Source organism: Drosophila virilis, chromosome 5 (assembly GCF_030788295.1).
Source record: "Drosophila virilis strain 15010-1051.87 chromosome 5, Dvir_AGI_RSII-ME, whole genome shotgun sequence".
Lineage (NCBI taxonomy): Eukaryota > Metazoa > Arthropoda > Insecta > Diptera > Drosophilidae > Drosophila > Drosophila virilis.
In genome coordinates this window covers 1,385,789-1,402,895 of record NC_091547.1, presented here as the reverse complement: position 1 = coordinate 1,402,895, position 17,107 = coordinate 1,385,789, and the positions used below count along the sequence as shown (strand labels likewise).

The window sequence follows — 17,107 nt, the reverse complement described above, 5'->3', positions numbered from 1 at the left end:
ACATAAAAAAAAATGCAGAACGACATAATCTCGCCATGATCAGCGGCGGAGTTATGTCGTTTTGAAGCGACATAACTCCGCCAATCTAAAAAAATCATGGAGATATGACGTTTCAAAGCGACATAACTTCGCCGTCGATCTTGGCGGTTTCTATGGACCTCCCCGAGTATCCCATCCCTTTTTGACCCCTATCGGGCTTTATTTGGCCGAGATATAGCCATTTAAAGTTTTCGGGGTAGTTATGTCGTTTTGAAGCGACATAACTCCGCCGATCTAAAAAAATCATGGAGATATGACGTTTCAAAGCGACATAACTTCGCCGTCGATCTTGGCGGATTCTACGGACCTCCCCGAGTAGCCCCTCCCTTTTTGGCCCCTATCGGGTTTTATTTGGCCGAGATATAGCCATTTAAAGTTTTCGGGGTAGTTATGTCGTTTTGAAGCGACATAACTCCGCCGATCTAAAAAAATCATGGAGATATGACGTTTCAAAGCGACATAACTTTGCCGTCGATCTTGGCGGTTTCTATGGACCTCCCCGAGTATCCCATCCCTTTTTGACCATAATCGGGCTTTATTTGGTCGAGATATTTACATTTAAAGTTTTTCCAAAAAATTCGTGTGGTTGTGTGACATAGAAGTAACGCAAAGCATTGCATACTTTCGAGCTGTTCACATAAAAAAAATGCAGAACGACATAATCTCGCCATGATCAGCAGCGGAGTTATGTCGTTTTGAAGCGACATAACTCCGCCAATCTAAAAAAATCATGGAGATATGACGTTTCAAAGCGACATAACTTCGCCGTCGATCTTGCCGGATTCTAAGGACCTCCCCGAGTAACCCCTCCCTTTTTGGTCCCTATCGGGCTTTATTTGGCCGAGATATAGCCATTTAAAGTTTCCGGGGTAGTTATGTCGTTTTGAAGCGACATAACTCTGCCGATCTAAAAAAATCATGGAGATATGACGTTTCAAAGCGACATAACTTCGCCGTCGATCTTGCCGGATTCTACGGACCTCCCCGAGTAACCCCTCCCCGAGTAGCCCATCCCTTTTTGGCCCCTATCGGGCTTTATTTGGCCGAGATATTACCATTTAAAGTTTTCGGGGTAGTTATGTCGTTTTGAAGCGACATAACTCCGCCGATCTAAAAAATCATGGAGATATGACGTTTCAAAGCGACATAACTTCGCCGTCGATCTTGGCGGATTCTACGGACCTCCCCGAGTAGCCCCTCCCTTTTTGGCCCCTATCGGGCTTTATTTGGCCGAGATATAGCCATTTAAAGTTTTCGGGGTAGTTATGTCGTTTTGAAGCGACATAACTCCGCCGATCTAAAAAAATCATGGAGATATGACGTTTCAAAGCGACATAACTTCGCCGTCGATCTTGGCGGATTCTACGGACCTCCCCGAGTAGCCCCTCCCTTTTTGGCCCCTATCGGGCTTTATTTGGCCGAGATATAACTTCGCCGTCGATCTTGGCGGATTCTACGGACCTCCCCGAGTAGCCCCTCCCTTTTTGGCCCCTATCGGGCTTTATTTGGCCGAGATATTACCATTTAAAGTTTTCGGGGTAGTTATGTCGTTTTGAAGCGACATAACTCCGCCGATCTAAAAAATCATGGAGATATGACGTTTCAAAGCGACATAACTTCGCCGTCGATCTTGCCGGATTCTACGGACCTCCCCGAGTAGCCCCTCCCTTTTTGGCCCCTATCGGGCTTTATTTGGTCGAGATATAGCCATTTAAAGTTTTCGGGGTAGTTATGTCGTTTTGAAGCGACATAACTCCGACGATCTAAAAAAATCATGGAGATATGACGTTTCAAAGCGACATAACTTCGCCGTCGATCTTGCCGGATTCTACGGACCTCCCCGAGTAGCCCCTCCCTTTTTGGCCCCTATCGGGCTTTATTTGGCCGAGATATAGCCATTTAAAGTTTTCGGGGTAGTTATGTCGTTTTGAAGCGACATAACTCCGCCGATCTAAAAAAATCATGGAGATATGACATTTCAAAGCGACATAACTTCGCCGTCGATCTTGGCGGATTCTACGGACCTCCCCGACTAGCCCCTCCCTTTTTGGCCCCTATCGGGCTTTATTTGGCCGAGATATTACCATTTAAAGTTTTCGGGGTAGTTATGTCGTTTTGAAGCGACATAACTCCGCCGATCTAAAAAATCATGGAGATATGACGTTTCAAAGCGACATAACTTCGCCGTCGATCCTGGCGGATTCTACGGACCTCCCCGAGTAGCCCCTCCCTTTTTGGCCCCTATCGGGCTTTATTTGGCCGAGATATAGCCATTTAAAGTTTTCGGGGTAGTTATGTCGTTTTGAAGCGACACAACTCCGCCGATCTAAAAAAATCATGGAGATATGACGTTTCAAAGCGACATAACTTCGAAGTCGATTTTGGCGGATTCTACGGACCTCCCCGAGTAGCCCCTCCCTTTTTGGCCCCTATCGGGCTTTATTTGGCCGAGATATAGCCATTTAAAGTTTCCGGGGTAGTTATGTCGTTTTGAAGCGACATAACTCTGCCGATCTAAAAAAATCATGGAGATATGACGTTTCAAAGCGACATAACTTCGCCGTCGATCTTGCCGGATTCTACGGACCTCCCCGAGTAGCCCCTCCCCGAGTAGCCCCTCCCTTTTTGGCCCCTATCGGGCTTTGTTTGGCCGAGATATTACCATTTAAAGTTTTCGGGGTAGTTATGTCGTTTTGAAGCGACATAACTCCGCCGATCTAAAAAATCATGGAGATATGACGTTTCAAAGCGACATAACTTCGCCGTCGATCTTGGCGGTTTCTATGGACCTCCCCGAGTATCCCATCCCTTTTTGACCCCTATCGGGCTTTATTTGGCCGAGATATAGCCATTTAAAGTTTTCGGGGTAGTTATGTCGTTTTGAAGCGACATAACTCCGCCGATCTAAAAAATTCATGGAGATATGACGTTTCAAAGCGACATAACTTCGCCGTCGATCTTGGCGGATTCTACGGACCTCCCCGACTAGACCCTCCCTTTTTGGCCCCTGTCGGGCTTTATTTGGCCGAGATATATCCATTTAAAGTTTTCGGGGTAGTTATGTCGTTTTGAAGCGACATAACTCCGCCGATCTAAAAAAATCATGGAGATATGACGTTTCAAAGCGACATAACTTCGCCGTCGATCTTGCCGGATTCTACGGACCTCCCCGAGTAGCCCCTCCCTTTTGGCCCCTATCGTGCTTTATTTGGCCGAGATATAGCCATTTAAAGTTTTCGGGGTAGTTATGTCGCTTTGAAGCGACATAACTCCGCCGATCTAAAAAAATCATTGAGATATGACGTTTCAAAGCGACATAACTTCGCCGTCGATCTTGGCGGATTCTACGGACTTCCCCGACTAGCCCCTCCCTTTTTGGCCCCTGTCGGGCTTTATTTGGCCGAGATATAGCCATTTAAAGTTTTCGGGGTAGTTATGTCGTTTTGAAGCGACATAACTCCGCCGATCTAAAAAAATCATGGAGATATAACGTTTCAAAGCGACATAACTTCGCCGTCGATCTTGGCGGATTTTACGGACCTCCCCGAGTATCCCCTCCCTTTTTGGCCCCTATCGGGCTTTATTTGGCCGAGATATAGCCATTTAAAGTTTTCGGGGTAGTTATGTCGTTTTGAAGCGACATAACTCCGCCGATCTAAAAAAATCATGGAGATATGACGTTTCAAAGCGACATAACTTCGCCGTCGTTCTTGCCGGATTCTACGGACCTCCCCGAGTAGCCCCTCCCTTTTGGCCCCTATCGTGCTTTATTTGGCCGAGATATAGCCATTTAAAGTTTTCGGGGTAGTAATGTCGCTTTGAAGCGACGTAACTCCGCCGATCTAAAAAAATCATGGAGATAGGACGTTTCAAAGCGACATAACTTCGCCGTCGATCTTGGCGGATTCTACGGACCTCCCCAAGTGGCCCCTCCCTTTTTGGCCCCTATCGGGCTTTATTTGGCCGAAATATAGCCATTTAAAGTTTTCGGGGTAGTTATGTCGTTTTGAAGCGACATAACTCCGCCGTCTAAAAAATCATGGAGATATGACGTTTCAAAGCGACATAACTTCGCCATGGATCTTGGCGGTTTCTATGGACCTCCCCGAGTATCCCATCCCTTTTTGACCATATTCGGGCTTTATTTGACCGAGTTATGAACATTTAAAGTTTTTCCAAAAAATTCGTGTGGTTGTGTGACATAGAAGTAACGCAAAGCATTGCATACTTTCGAGCTGTTCACTTAAAAAAAATGCAGAACGACATAATCTCGCCATGATCAGCAGCGGAGTTATGTCGTTTTGAAGCGACATAACTCCGCCGATCTAAAAAAATCATGGAGATATAACGTTTCAAAGCGACATAACTTCGCCGTCGATCTTAGCGGATTCTACGGACCTCCCCGAGTAGCCCCTCCCTTTTTGGCCCCTATCGGGCTTTATTTGGCCGAGATATAGCCATTTAAAGTTTTCGGAGTAGTTATGTCGTTTTGAAGCGACATTACTCCACCGATCTAAAAAAATCATGGAGATATGACGTTTCAAAGCGACATAACTTCGCCGTCGATCTTGGCGGATTCTACGGACCTCCCCGAGTAGCCCCTCCCTTTTTGGCCCCTATCGGGCTTTATTTGGCCGAGATATGGCCATTTCAAGTTTTCGGGGTAGTTTTGTCGTTTTGAAGCGACATAACTCCGCCGATCTAAAAAAATCATGGAGATATGACGTTTCAAAGCGACATAACTTCGCCGTCGATCTTGGCGGATTCTACGGACCTCCCCGAGTAGCCCCTCCCTTTTTGGCCCCTATCGGGCTTTATTTGGCCGAGATATAGCCATTTAAAGTTTTCGGGGTAGTTATGTCGTTTTGAAGCGACATAACTTCGCCGATCTAAAAAAATAATGGAGATATGACGTTTCAAAGCGACATAACTTCGCCATAGATCTTGGCGGTTTCTATGGACCTCCCCGAGTATCCCATCCCTTTTTGACCATAATCGGGCTTTATTTGGCCGAGATATGAACATTTAAAGTTTTTCCAAAAAATTCGTGTGGTTGTGTGACATAGAAGTAACGCAAAGCATTGCATACTTTCGAGCTGTTCACATAAGAAAAATGCAGAACGACATAATCTCGCCATGATCAGCGGCGGAGTTATGTCGTTATGAAGCGACATAACTCCGCCGATCTAAAAAAATTTGGGAGATATGACGTTTCAAAGCGACATAACTTCGCCGTCGATCTTGGCGGATTCTACGGACCTCCCCGAGTAGCCATCCCTTTTTGGCCCCTATCGGGCTTTATTTGGCCGAGATATAGCCATTTAAAGTTTTCGGGGTAGTTATGTCGTTTTGAAGCGACATAAATCCGCCGATCTAAAAAAATCATGGAGATATGACGTTTCAAACCGACATAACTTCGCCGGCGATCTTGGCGGATTCTACGGACCTCCCCGAGTAGCCCCTCCCTTTTTGGCCCCTATCGGGCTTTATTTGGCCGAGATATAGCCATTTAAAGTTTTCGGGGTAGTTATGTCATTTTGAAGCGACATAACTCCGCCGATCTAAAAAATCATGGAGATATGACGTTTCAAAGCGACATAACTTCGCCGTCGATCTTGGCGGATTCTACGGACCTCCCCGAGTAGCCCCTCCCTTTTTGGCCCCTATCGGCCTTTATTTGGCCGAGATATGAGCACTTAAAGTTTTCGGGGTAGTTATGTCGTTTTGAAGCGACATAACTCCGCCAAACTAAAAAAATCATGGAGATATGACGTTTCAAAGCGACATAACTTCGCCGTCGATCTTGGCGGATTCTACGGACCTCCCCGAGTAGCTCCTCCCTTTTTGGCCCCTATCGGGCTTTATTTGGCCGAGATATAGCCACTTAAAGTTTTCGGGGTAGTTATGTCGATCTTGGCGGATTCTACGGACCCCCCCGAGTAGCCCCTCCCTTTTTGGCCCCTATCGGGCTTTATTTGGCCGAGATATAGCCACTTAAAGTTTTCGGGGTAGTCATGTCGTTTTGAAGCGACATAACTCCGCCGATCTAAAAAAATCATGGAGATATGACGTTTCAAAGCGACATAACGTCGCTGTTGATCTTGGCGGATTCTACGGACCTCCCCGAGTAGCCCCTCCCTTTTTGGCCCCTATCGGGCTTTATTTGGCCGAGATATGGCCATTTCAAGTTTTCGGGGTAGTTTTGTCGTTTTGAAGCGACATAACTCCGCCGATCTAAAAAAATCATGGAGATATGACGTTTCAAAGCGACATAACTTCGCCGTCGATCTTGGCGGATTCTACGGACCTCCCCGAGTAGCCCCTCCCTTTTTGGCCCCTATCGGGCTTTATTTGGCCGAGATATAGCCATTTAAAGTTTTCGGGGTAGTTATGTCGTTTTGAAGCGACATAACTTCGCCGATCTAAAAAAATCATGGAGATATGACGTTTCAAAGCGACATAACTTCGCCATGGATCTTGGCGGTTTCTATGGACCTCCCCGAGTATCCCATCCCTTTTTGACCATAATCGGGCTTTATTTGGCCGAGATATGAACATTTAAAGTTTTTCCAAAAAATTCGTGTGGTTGTGTGACATAGAAGTAACGCAAAGCATTGCATACTTTCGAGCTGTTCACATAAGAAAAATGCAGAACGACATAATCTCGCCATGATCAGCGGCGGAGTTATGTCGTTATGAAGCGACATAACTCCGCCGATCTAAAAAAATTTGGGAGATATGACGTTTCAAAGCGACATAACTTCGCCGTCGATCTTGGCGGATTCTACGGACCTCCCCGAGTAGCCATCCCTTTTTGGCCCCTATCGGGCTTTATTTGGCCGAGATATAGCCATTTAAAGTTTTCGGGGTAGTTATGTCGTTTTGAAGCGACATAAATCCGCCGATCTAAAAAAATCATGGAGATATGACGTTTCAAACCGACATAACTTCGCCGGCGATCTTGGCGGATTCTACGGACCTCCCCGAGTAGCCCCTCCCTTTTTGGCCCCTATCGGGCTTTATTTGGCCGAGATATAGCCATTTAAAGTTTTCGGGGTAGTTATGTCATTTTGAAGCGACATAACTCCGCCGATCTAAAAAATCATGGAGATATGACGTTTCAAAGCGACATAACTTCGCCGTCGATCTTGGCGGATTCTACGGACCTCCCCGAGTAGCCCCTCCCTTTTTGGCCCCTATCGGCCTTTATTTGGCCGAGATATGAGCACTTAAAGTTTTCGGGGTAGTTATGTCGTTTTGAAGCGACATAACTCCGCCGATCTAAAAAAATCATGGAGATATGACGTTTCAAAGCGACATAACTTCGCCGTCGATCTTGGCGGATTCTACGGACCTCCCCGAGTAGCCCCTCCCTTTTTGGCCCCTATCGGGCTTTATTTGGCCGAGATATAGCCATTTAAAGTTTTCGGGGTAGTTATGTCGTTCTGAAGCGACATAACTCCGCCCCTAGGGCCCCGCCCTTTTTGGCCCCTACCGGGCTTTATTTGGCCGAGATATGAACATTTAAAGTTTTTCCAAAAAATTCGTGTGGTTGTGTGACATAGAAGTAACGCAAAGCATTGCATACTTTCGAGCTGTTCACATAAGAAAAATGCAGAACGACATAATCTCGCCATATCAGCGGCGGAGTTATGTCGTTTTGAAGCGACATAACTCCGCCAAACTAAAAAAATCATGGAGATATGACGTTTCAAAGCGACATAACTTCGCCGTCGATCTTGGCGGATTCTACGGACCTCCCCGAGTAGCTCCTCCCTTTTTGGCCCCTATCGGGCTTTATTTGGCCGAGATATAGCCACTTAAAGTTTTCGGGGTAGTTATGTCGATCTTGGCGGATTCTACGGACCCCCCCGAGTAGCCCCTCCCTTTTTGGCCCCTATCGGGCTTTATTTGGCCGAGATATAGCCACTTAAAGTTTTCGGGGTAGTCATGTCGTTTTGAAGCGACATAACTCCGCCGATCTAAAAAAATCATGGAGATATGACGTTTCAAAGCGACATAACGTCGCTGTTGATCTTGGCGGATTCTACGGACCTCCCCGAGTAGCCCCTCCCTTTTTGGCCCCTATCGGGCTTTATTTGGCTGAGATATAGCCATTTAAAGTTTTCGGGGTAGTCATGTCGTTTTGAAGCGACATAACTCCGCTGATCTAAAAAAATCATGGAGATATGACGTTTCAAAGCGACATAACTTCGCCGTCGATCTTGGCGGAATCTACGGACCTCCCCGAGTGGCCCCTCCCTTTTTGGCCCCTATCGGGCTTTATTTGGCCGAGATATGACCATTTAAAGTTTACGGGGTAGTTATATCGTTTTGAAGCGAAATAACTCCGCCGATCTAAAAAAATCATGGAGATATGACGTTTCAAAGCGACATAACTTCGCCATAGATCTTGGTGGTTTCTATGAACCTCCCCGAGTATCCCATCCCTTTTTGACCATAATCGGGCTTTATTTGGCCGAGATATGACCATTTAAAGTTTTCGGGGTAGCTATGTCGTTTTGAAGAGACATAAGTCCGCCAATCTAAAAAAATCATGGAGATATGACGTTTCAAAGCGACATAACTTCGCCATAGATCTTGGTGGTTTCTATGAACCTCCCCGAGTATCCCATCCCTTTTTGACCATAATCGGGCTTTATTTGGCCGAGATATGAACATTTAAAGTTTTTCCAAAAAATTCGTGTGGTTGTGTGACATAGAAGTAACGCAAAGCTTTGCATACTTTCGAGCTGTTCACATAAAGAAAAATGCAGAACGACATAATCTCGCCATGATCAGCGGCGGAGTTATGTCGTTTTGAAGCGACATAACTCCGCCGATCTAAAAAAATCATGGAGGTATGACGTTTTAAAGCGACATAACTTCGCCGTCAATCTTTGCGGATTCTACGGACTTCGCCGAGTAGCCCCTCCCTTTTTGGCCCCTATCGGGCTTTATTTGGCCGAGATATAGCCATTTAAAGTTTACGGGGTAGTTATGTCGTTTTGAAGCGACATAAGTCCGCCAATCTAAAAAAATCATGGAGATATGACGTTTCAAAGCGACATAACTTCGCCATAGATCTTGGTGGTTTCTATGAACCTCCCCGAGTATCCCATCCCTTTTTGACCATAATCGGGCTTTATTTGGCCGAGATATGAACATTTAAAGTTTTTCCAAAAAATTCGTGTGGTTGTGTGACATAGAAGTAACGCAAAGCTTTGCATACTTTCGAGCTGTTCACATAAAGAAAAATGCAGAACGACATAATTTCGCCATGATCAGCGGCGGAGTTATGTCGTTTTGAAGCGACATAACTCCGCCGATCTAAAAAAATCATGGAGGTATGACGTTTCAAAGCGACATAACTTCGCCGTCAATCTTTGCGGATTCTACGGACTTCGCCGAGTAGCCCCTCCCTTTTTGGCCCCTATCGGGCTTTATTTGGCCGAGATATAGCCATTTAAAGTTTTCGGGGTAGTAATGTCGTTTTGAAGCGACATAACTCCGCCGATCTAAAAAAATCATGGAGATATGACGTTTCAAAGCGACATAACCTCACCGTCGATCTTGGCGGATTCTACGGACCTCGCCGAGTAGCCCCTCCCTTTTTTGCCCCTATCGGGCTTTATTTGGCCGAGATATAGCCATTTAAAGTTTTCGGGGTAGTTATGTCGTTTTGAAGCGACATAACTCCGCCGATCTAAAAATATTAAGGAGATATGCCGTTTCAAAACGACATAACTTCGCCGTCGATCTTGGCGGATTCTACGGACCTCGCCGAGTAGCCCCTCCCTTTTTTGCCCCTATCGGGCTTTATTTGGCCGAGATATAGCCATTTAAAGTTTTCGGGGTAGTTATGTCGTTTTGAAGCGACATAACTCCGCCGATCTAAAAATATTAAGGAGATATGCCGTTTCAAAACGACATAACTTCGCCGTCGATCTTGACGGATTCTACGGACCTGTCCGACTAGCCCCTCCCTTTTTGACAATAATCGGGCTTTATTTGGCCGAGATATGAGCATTTAAAGTTTTCGGGGTAGTTATGTCGTTTTGAAACGACATAACTCCGCCGATCTAAATTAATCATGGAGATATGACGTTTCAAAGCGACATAACTTCGCCGTCGATCTTGGCGGATTCTACGGACCTCCCCGAGTAGCCCCTCCCTTTTTGGCCTCTATCAGGCTTTATTTGGCCGAGATATAGCCGTTTAAAGCTTTCGGGGTAGTTATGTCATTTTGAAGCGACATAACTCCGCCGATCTAAAAAAATCATGGAGATATGACGTTTCAAAGCGACATAACTTCGCCGTCGATCTTGGCGGATTCTACGGACCTCATCGAGTAGCCCCTCCCTTTTTGGCCCCTATCGGGCTTTATTTGGCCGAGATATGACCATTTTAAGTTTTCGGGGTAGTTATGTTGTTCTGAAGCGACATAACTCCGCCGATCTAAAAAAATCATGGAGATATGACGTTTCAAAGCGACATAACTTCGCCGATCTAAAAAAATCATGGAGATCTGACGTTTTAAAGCGACATATCTCCGCCGATCTAAAAAATTCATTTCAAAGCGACATACCTTCGCCGTCGATCTTGGCGGATTCTACGGACCTCCCCGAGTAGCCCCTCCCTTTTTGGCCCTTATCGGGCTTTATTTGGCGGAGATATGACCATTTAAAGTTTTTCCAAAAAATTCGTGTGGTTGTGTGACATAGAAGTAACGCAAAGCATTGCATACTTTCGAGCTGTTCACATAAAAAAAAATGCGGAACGACATAATCTCGCCATGATCAGCGGCGGAGTTATGTCGTTTTGAAGCGACATAACTCCGCCGAACCAAAAAAAATCATGGATATATGACTTTTCAAAGCGACATAGCTTCGCCGGCGATCTTGGCGGACTCTACGGACCTCCCCGAGTAGCCCCTCCCTTTTTGGCCCATATCGGGCTTTATTTGGCCGAGATATAGCCACTTAAAGTTTTCGGGGTTGTTATGTCGTTTTAAAGCGACATAACTCCGCCGATCTAAAAAAATCATGGATATATGACTTTTCAAAGCGACATAGCTTCGCCGTCGATCTTGGCGGATTCTACGGACCTCATCGAGTAGCCCCTCCCTTTTTGGCCCCTTTCGGGCTTTATTTGGCCGAAATATGACCATATAAAGTTTTCGGGGTAGTTATGTCGTTTTGAAGCGACATAACTCCGCCGATCTAAAAAAATCATGGAGATATGACGCTTCAAAGCGACATAACTTCGCCGTCGATCTTGGCGGATTCTATGGACCTCCCCAAGTAGCCCATCCCTTTTTGACCGTTACCGGGCTTTATTTGGCCGAGATATGACCATTTAAAGTTTTTCCATAAAATTCGTGTGGGTGTGTGGCATAGAAGTAACGCAAAGCATTGCATACTTTCGAGCTGTTCACATAAAAAAAAATGCAGAACGACATAATCTCGCCATGATCAGCGGCGGAGTTATGTCGTTTTGAAGCGACATAACTCCGCCGAACCAAAAAAAATCATGCAGATATGACGTTTCAAACCGACATAACTTCGCCGTCGATCTTGGCGGATTCTACGGACCTCCCCGAGTAGCCCCTCCCTTTTTGACCCCTATCGGGCTTTATTTGGCCGAGATATGACCATTTAAAGTTTTCGGGGTAGTTATGTTGTTCTGAAGCGACATAACTCCGCCGATCTAAAAAAATCATGGAGATATGACGTTTGAAGCGACATAACTTCGCCGATCTAAAAAAATCATGGAGATATGACGTTTTAAAGCGACATATCTCCGCCGTTCTAAAAAATTCATTTCAAAGCGATATACCTTCGGCGTCGATCTGGGCGGATTCTACGGACCTCCCCGAGTAGACCCTCCCTTTTTGGCCTTTATCTGGCTTTATTTGGCCGAGATATGACCATTTAAAGTTTTTCCAAAAAATTCGTGTGGTTGTGTGACATAGAAGTAACGCAAAGCATTGCATACTTTCGAGCTGTTCACATAAAAAAAAATGCAGAACGACATAATCTCGCCATGATCAGCGGCGGAGTTATGTCGTTTTGAAGCGACATAACTCCGCCGAAAAAAAAAAATCATGCAGATATGACGTTTCAAAGCGACATAACTTCGCCATAGATCTTGGCGGTTTCTATGGACCTCCCCGAGTATCCCATCCCTTTTTGACCGTAATCGGGCTTTATTTGGCCGAGATATAGCCATTTAAAGTTTTCGGGGTAGTTATGTCGTTTTGAAGCGACATAACTCCGCCGATCTAAAAAAATCATGGAGATTTGACGTTTCAAAGCGACATAGTTTCGCCGTCGATCTTGGCGGACTCTACGGACCTCCCCGAGTATCCCATCCCTTTTTGACCGTAATCGGGCTTTATTTGGCCGAGATATAGCCATTTAAAGTTTTTCCAAAAAATTCGTGTGGTTGTGTGACATAGAAGTAACGCAAAGCATTGCATACTTTCGAGCTGTTCACATTAAAAAAAATGCAGAACGACATAATCTCGCCATGATCAGCGGCGGAGTTATGTCGTTTTGAAGCGACATAACTCCGCTTATCTAAAAAAATCATGGAGATATGACGTTTCAAAGCGACATAACTTCGCCGATCTAAAAAAATCATGGAGATATGACGTTTTAAAGCGATATATCTCCGCCGATCTAAAAAATTCATTTCAAAGCGACATAGCTTCGCCGTCGATCTTGGCGGATTCTACGGACCTCCCCGACTAACCCCTCCCTTTTTGGCTCCTATCGGGCTTTATTTGGCCGAGATATAGCCATTTAAAGTTTTCGAGGTGGTTATGTCGTTTTGAAGCGACATATTTCCGACTATCTAAAAAAATCATTGAGATATGACGTTTTAAAGCGACATAACTTCGCCGTCGATCTTGGCGGATTCTACGGACCTCCGTGAGTATCCCCTCCCAATCTGCCCTCTATCGGGCTTTATTTGGCCGAGATATAGTCACTTAAAGTTTTCCAAAGAAGTTCGTGTGGTTGTGGACATATTAGTAAAACAAAGCATTGCACGCAAAATACGCTTTAGCCTAGTAGCCTAGTACTTTTGATCCGCCCATAAAAATAGCCCAATACACAAGCACATTGCAGCAACATTGATCAAATATTAAAATGGAAATAGCTCGGCTAAATTCCGTCCGATTTCGGAATGATATACCTCTTTCAACTCGTTTTCCGAAGGTTAAAAAACTCAGCGAATTGAAACGCGAAAAAGATTTCGAAATTTATTAATTAACTGATTTTCTACAAATCACAAACAATTGCAGATACTATCGAATCGGGTTACAACATACATTTAAAAGGTATAATTTAAATTAAATTTGTGGCTTAATAATTTATGGTCGCAACGAATTAGATATGGTATTTCGCGAATTAAGTGCTGTCAAGCTGCGTAGAGGTGGCTACGCTCCGATTAGCTGCGGATTCGGTTGATGGATATATATTTCTTATATCGATTTGAAATCCTTTCGCGCGGTTTGTTAGTTGGTTTGTCAACAGCATCGGAATTAAATAACTTTTGTGAAATACATACATATATATAATAAGCATAATAGGTGTGGTTCTCGTATATAATTCGATTATGATATGATGAATAAATAATATAAACATAGTTTGTGTGTGTGTCGGATATATATATATATATATATATATGGGGATATATAGTCTGCTACTGTGATATCTAATTCGATTTCGTGTCGTTTGCAGTTTTCATTTCCGTTCATTTAAAATTAGGTTAACAGTTCAAAAAACAAATTAAAAGGAAATTAAGTATAATGGTTGGGCATCATTTACTTTGATAATTGCAATAAAAAGCTATGCGAACAGCTCACTGTTACGCTTGGGGCTTATTTAAGAACTGTTGTTGCAAGTAAATAGAGTTGCTGTTGTTGTTGTTGTTGTCCTTGTTGTTGGTGTAGTTGTTAGTGTGCGTGATCCCTGAAGTCCAAAGTCGAGCTGTTAAAGATCTGTTCCGACCTTAGCGCGCATGATTCTTGCAGAAGGGACGACCGCCCTTGTTGTAGAAGCTCTGACCCTCCAGGTTTTGTTTGCAGAACTGTTCAGGAATATCGATTAGAATTGGGTTTCAAAATGGATCCGTTTTTGAGTCTGCGGACAGAGATACTCACAGTGCAGTTGAAGCATTGGCTATGATAGTTGTGATTGAGTGCCTCCACCCATCTGTCGCCGGCTTCGACGGGGAAGCCGCAAGCGAAGCACTTGGTGGTGAACAGTTCGTTCCAATCGGCCTCGCAGTACGCATTGCCGTCCTCCAGGAAGAAGGGCGTGTTGCCAAAGATCTTGCCGCACTGGCCGCACGTAAAGCACTCGGGATGGAAGTGCTTGCCAATGGCATTTAAGCAATCGCCCTAAAAAAAGGATTTGTAAGTGTGTGCGTTTTTTTCAAATTGAGTGCGGAGTTGGCAATTACCTTGATCTTGCCAGCGCACTTGCTGCAGGTGGGCGCCAGATACTTCTCGAAACAGTACTCGCAGTAGAGATCGCCTTTCTCCTCAACGAAGCCAATGTCCTGCAGCGGACGACGGCAGTTGCCGTTCACGCAAATGAAGTGATCCGGACACCAGATGCGGCCCAAAGCCGTAATGAAGGGACCCCTGAAAAAGTACACAACAGCATGATTCAGTAAAAGGGATCAAATGAGAACGCAAAGGCGGACGACGAGTAGGCAGGTGCAGGTGCAGGAGCAGGTGCAGGCAAGGCTACTTACGATGTAATCTCCTTGTTGCACTGACAGCAGACTGGACGCTTGCCATCCTTGAGCAACTGACTTACGGCCTTCTCGTTCTCCTCAGACATGGGCGCCTGGTCATCGCTCTGTGGACCCAGCGCCCGGACACAAACGCTGAAACTGGGCGCATTTGCCGAACTGTTATCCTTCTCATTGTTGTTGTTGTTATTGTTATTAGGCAGACTCTGCTTGGGCTCTATGTAGGAGCGCCGATCGGCGGCATGTGTGGCGCCCGTGCGTCTTAGATTATTTCTAAAGGCCACCGGCTCCGGCGCCTGCTGCGCCTGGCTCATTGTTGACGTCGTCGACTTGCCACTATCACATATGTCGAGTATCTTACTCATGGGATGCTGTGCGGGCAGCTCGGCCTGCAGCGTCTGCTCCACACGCGCCACCTGCGGCTGCGCCTGCTGCTTGCCGGGCTCACTCGGCAGCTGCTTTAGTAAAGGCTGCGGCGGTTGGGGCGGCTGGGGCAGCACAGCCACAACGGACTGGAGGGCCACCGGCTGCGTGGGATCAATGTGCTTGAAGTCGTCCAGATCCAGGCGCTTGCGCACAATCATGGGACTCTTGGTCAGATTGGAGCTGCTGTTGCTGCGTAGGCTCAGCGTGCTGCCACTGTGCGAGGGCGTGGCACTGCTATTGCTGGCGAGGCGCGCCTCCAACATGTTAGATATGATTTTGCCGGCCTCCTGCATAAAGGCGTGCGTCTGCTCGCCCATGTTGATCTTGCCAATGGAGTCGGCCAACATTGCCGTGGCATCGGCATCGGCATCGGCATCCGCAGTCGCATCTCCTGTCGTTGGCGCCTGGTCAGTTGCTCTCTGTGGGCGTGGCAGCGTGGCATTTGGATAAGCATGCGTGTTATTGGGCTTGGAGGCTAGCGAAGGGATCGCTGCAACAATGAAACGAAAACGAGAACGAAAAACAACAAACAAGTTTTAGGGGGTTAGAGCTTGAAACATGCGCAGAATTAATAAGTTATTAGATAAGCTTAGATTAAATTAGATTTAATTAAACTGGAGATAATTGGGGCAAACATGCGAGCTGCGAGAACGAGAACGAACAACATAAACTGGAGAAACTTCGTATTGTTGGGAACTGTTCACCTGATCTGCACATTGCAGCTGTTGCACAGCGGGATGCGCACCCCCGGTCCGGCGGCCTTGTTGAGAATGCCGCGTCCACGTTTCGGTGCCGATGTGGCACCAAAGGCACCGCTCTTGCCGCCAGCACCTGTGGAACCATCAACATTAGAGTTCAAGTCACATATATTGGGCGGAAAACTAGCTGGCGCGGGCGGAGCAGCGGCGGCGGCAATTGTTGGCTTTGGCGCAGTCTGAGCTGCATTAGAAGCATTTTTATTTGGCAGCTTGGCCAGCGCAGCGCTTAGGCTGCTGCCAGTGGCTGCAGCTGCTGCTGCGCCCCTGTAGGCGGCGCAGGCTTGATTATTAGTCGTGGTAGTAATAGCAGAAGCTTTGGTTAGACTGGCTTGCGCCGACCTTGATGCTGATGCTGATGATGATGTAGATGCGGATGTAATTGCTGAGGCTGAGGCGAGCGATGAGCTGTTGGCATGAGAGCGCAGCTGCTGCTGCGAATTGGAGACCGACGCGGACGTGGACTTGAAGGCGGACTGCTGCTGTTGCTGCTGCTTGAATCCAGGCGGTGGACCCAGCAGCTTATTGGCTGCGACCAGTCCAGCCGCATAGTTGGGCGTCATGGCTTCAGCTGCCGTCGGTTTTAGGGGAAACCTATCCTCAAAGGTGGGCGAGCGTAGCTGGGGAAAGGTGCTCTCGCCCAGTGTGGAAGCCCTGGCGCTGATGGCCTGCGACTGGCTGGTCAGGCTGCTAATCTCCTGCTCCAGGCCAGACAGGCGACGCGCCTGATTGGCCACATAGCCCGTGCGACCATAGGATTGACGACGTTCCGTCGACTCCGATTGAGCCTGAGACTGCACTTGAGACTGTGACTGCAGCTGAACTTGTGATGGCGCTTGGGACTGCGAGTGGGAGCCGGTGCGTATCTCGATGGTCTTCGCGCTCTGGGTGCGCTCGAACTCCTCGGTCACTTTGCGTCTGCGCTCGATCTGGGTGTTGCCTATTTGGGTCTTGGTCTGACTCTGCAGCTGGGACTGCTGCTGCTGCTGCAGCAGCGACGATTGCTCCCGCTGCTGTACGCTGAGATTGCCAATCTTCCGTTCGGTGAGCGTTTCCGGCTGCTGGCTGTAGCTTTGGCTACCTGACTGCGTGCTGAGCTCCGAGTGTGCCAGCAGCTG

General features: G+C 46.6%; 1 protein-coding gene across 5 annotated transcripts in view; it reads right to left on the bottom strand.

Moving 5' to 3' along the window:
* Positions 1–13,280: 13,280 nt before the first annotated feature.
* Zasp52 (Z band alternatively spliced PDZ-motif protein 52) overlaps positions 13,281–17,107 on the bottom strand; it is a 60,774-nt gene continuing 56,947 nt past the window's right edge. For 4 of the 5 annotated variants that reach the window (XM_015168823.3, XM_015168826.3, XM_032436303.2 and 1 more), the window contains 4 exons: positions 15,939–16,065; positions 14,512–14,695; positions 14,210–14,449; positions 13,281–14,136 (listed from right to left, as the gene is read on the bottom strand). In XM_015168823.3, the coding sequence (XP_015024309.1) occupies positions 14,059–14,136; positions 14,210–14,449; positions 14,512–14,695; positions 15,939–16,065 (629 nt within the window). In that variant the 3' untranslated portion in view covers positions 13,281–14,058. Of the gene's footprint in view, positions 14,137–14,209; positions 14,450–14,511; positions 14,696–14,808; positions 15,725–15,938; positions 16,066–17,107 lie in introns of all 5 variants that reach the window. The other variant, XM_015168819.3, reaches the window with a different exon arrangement.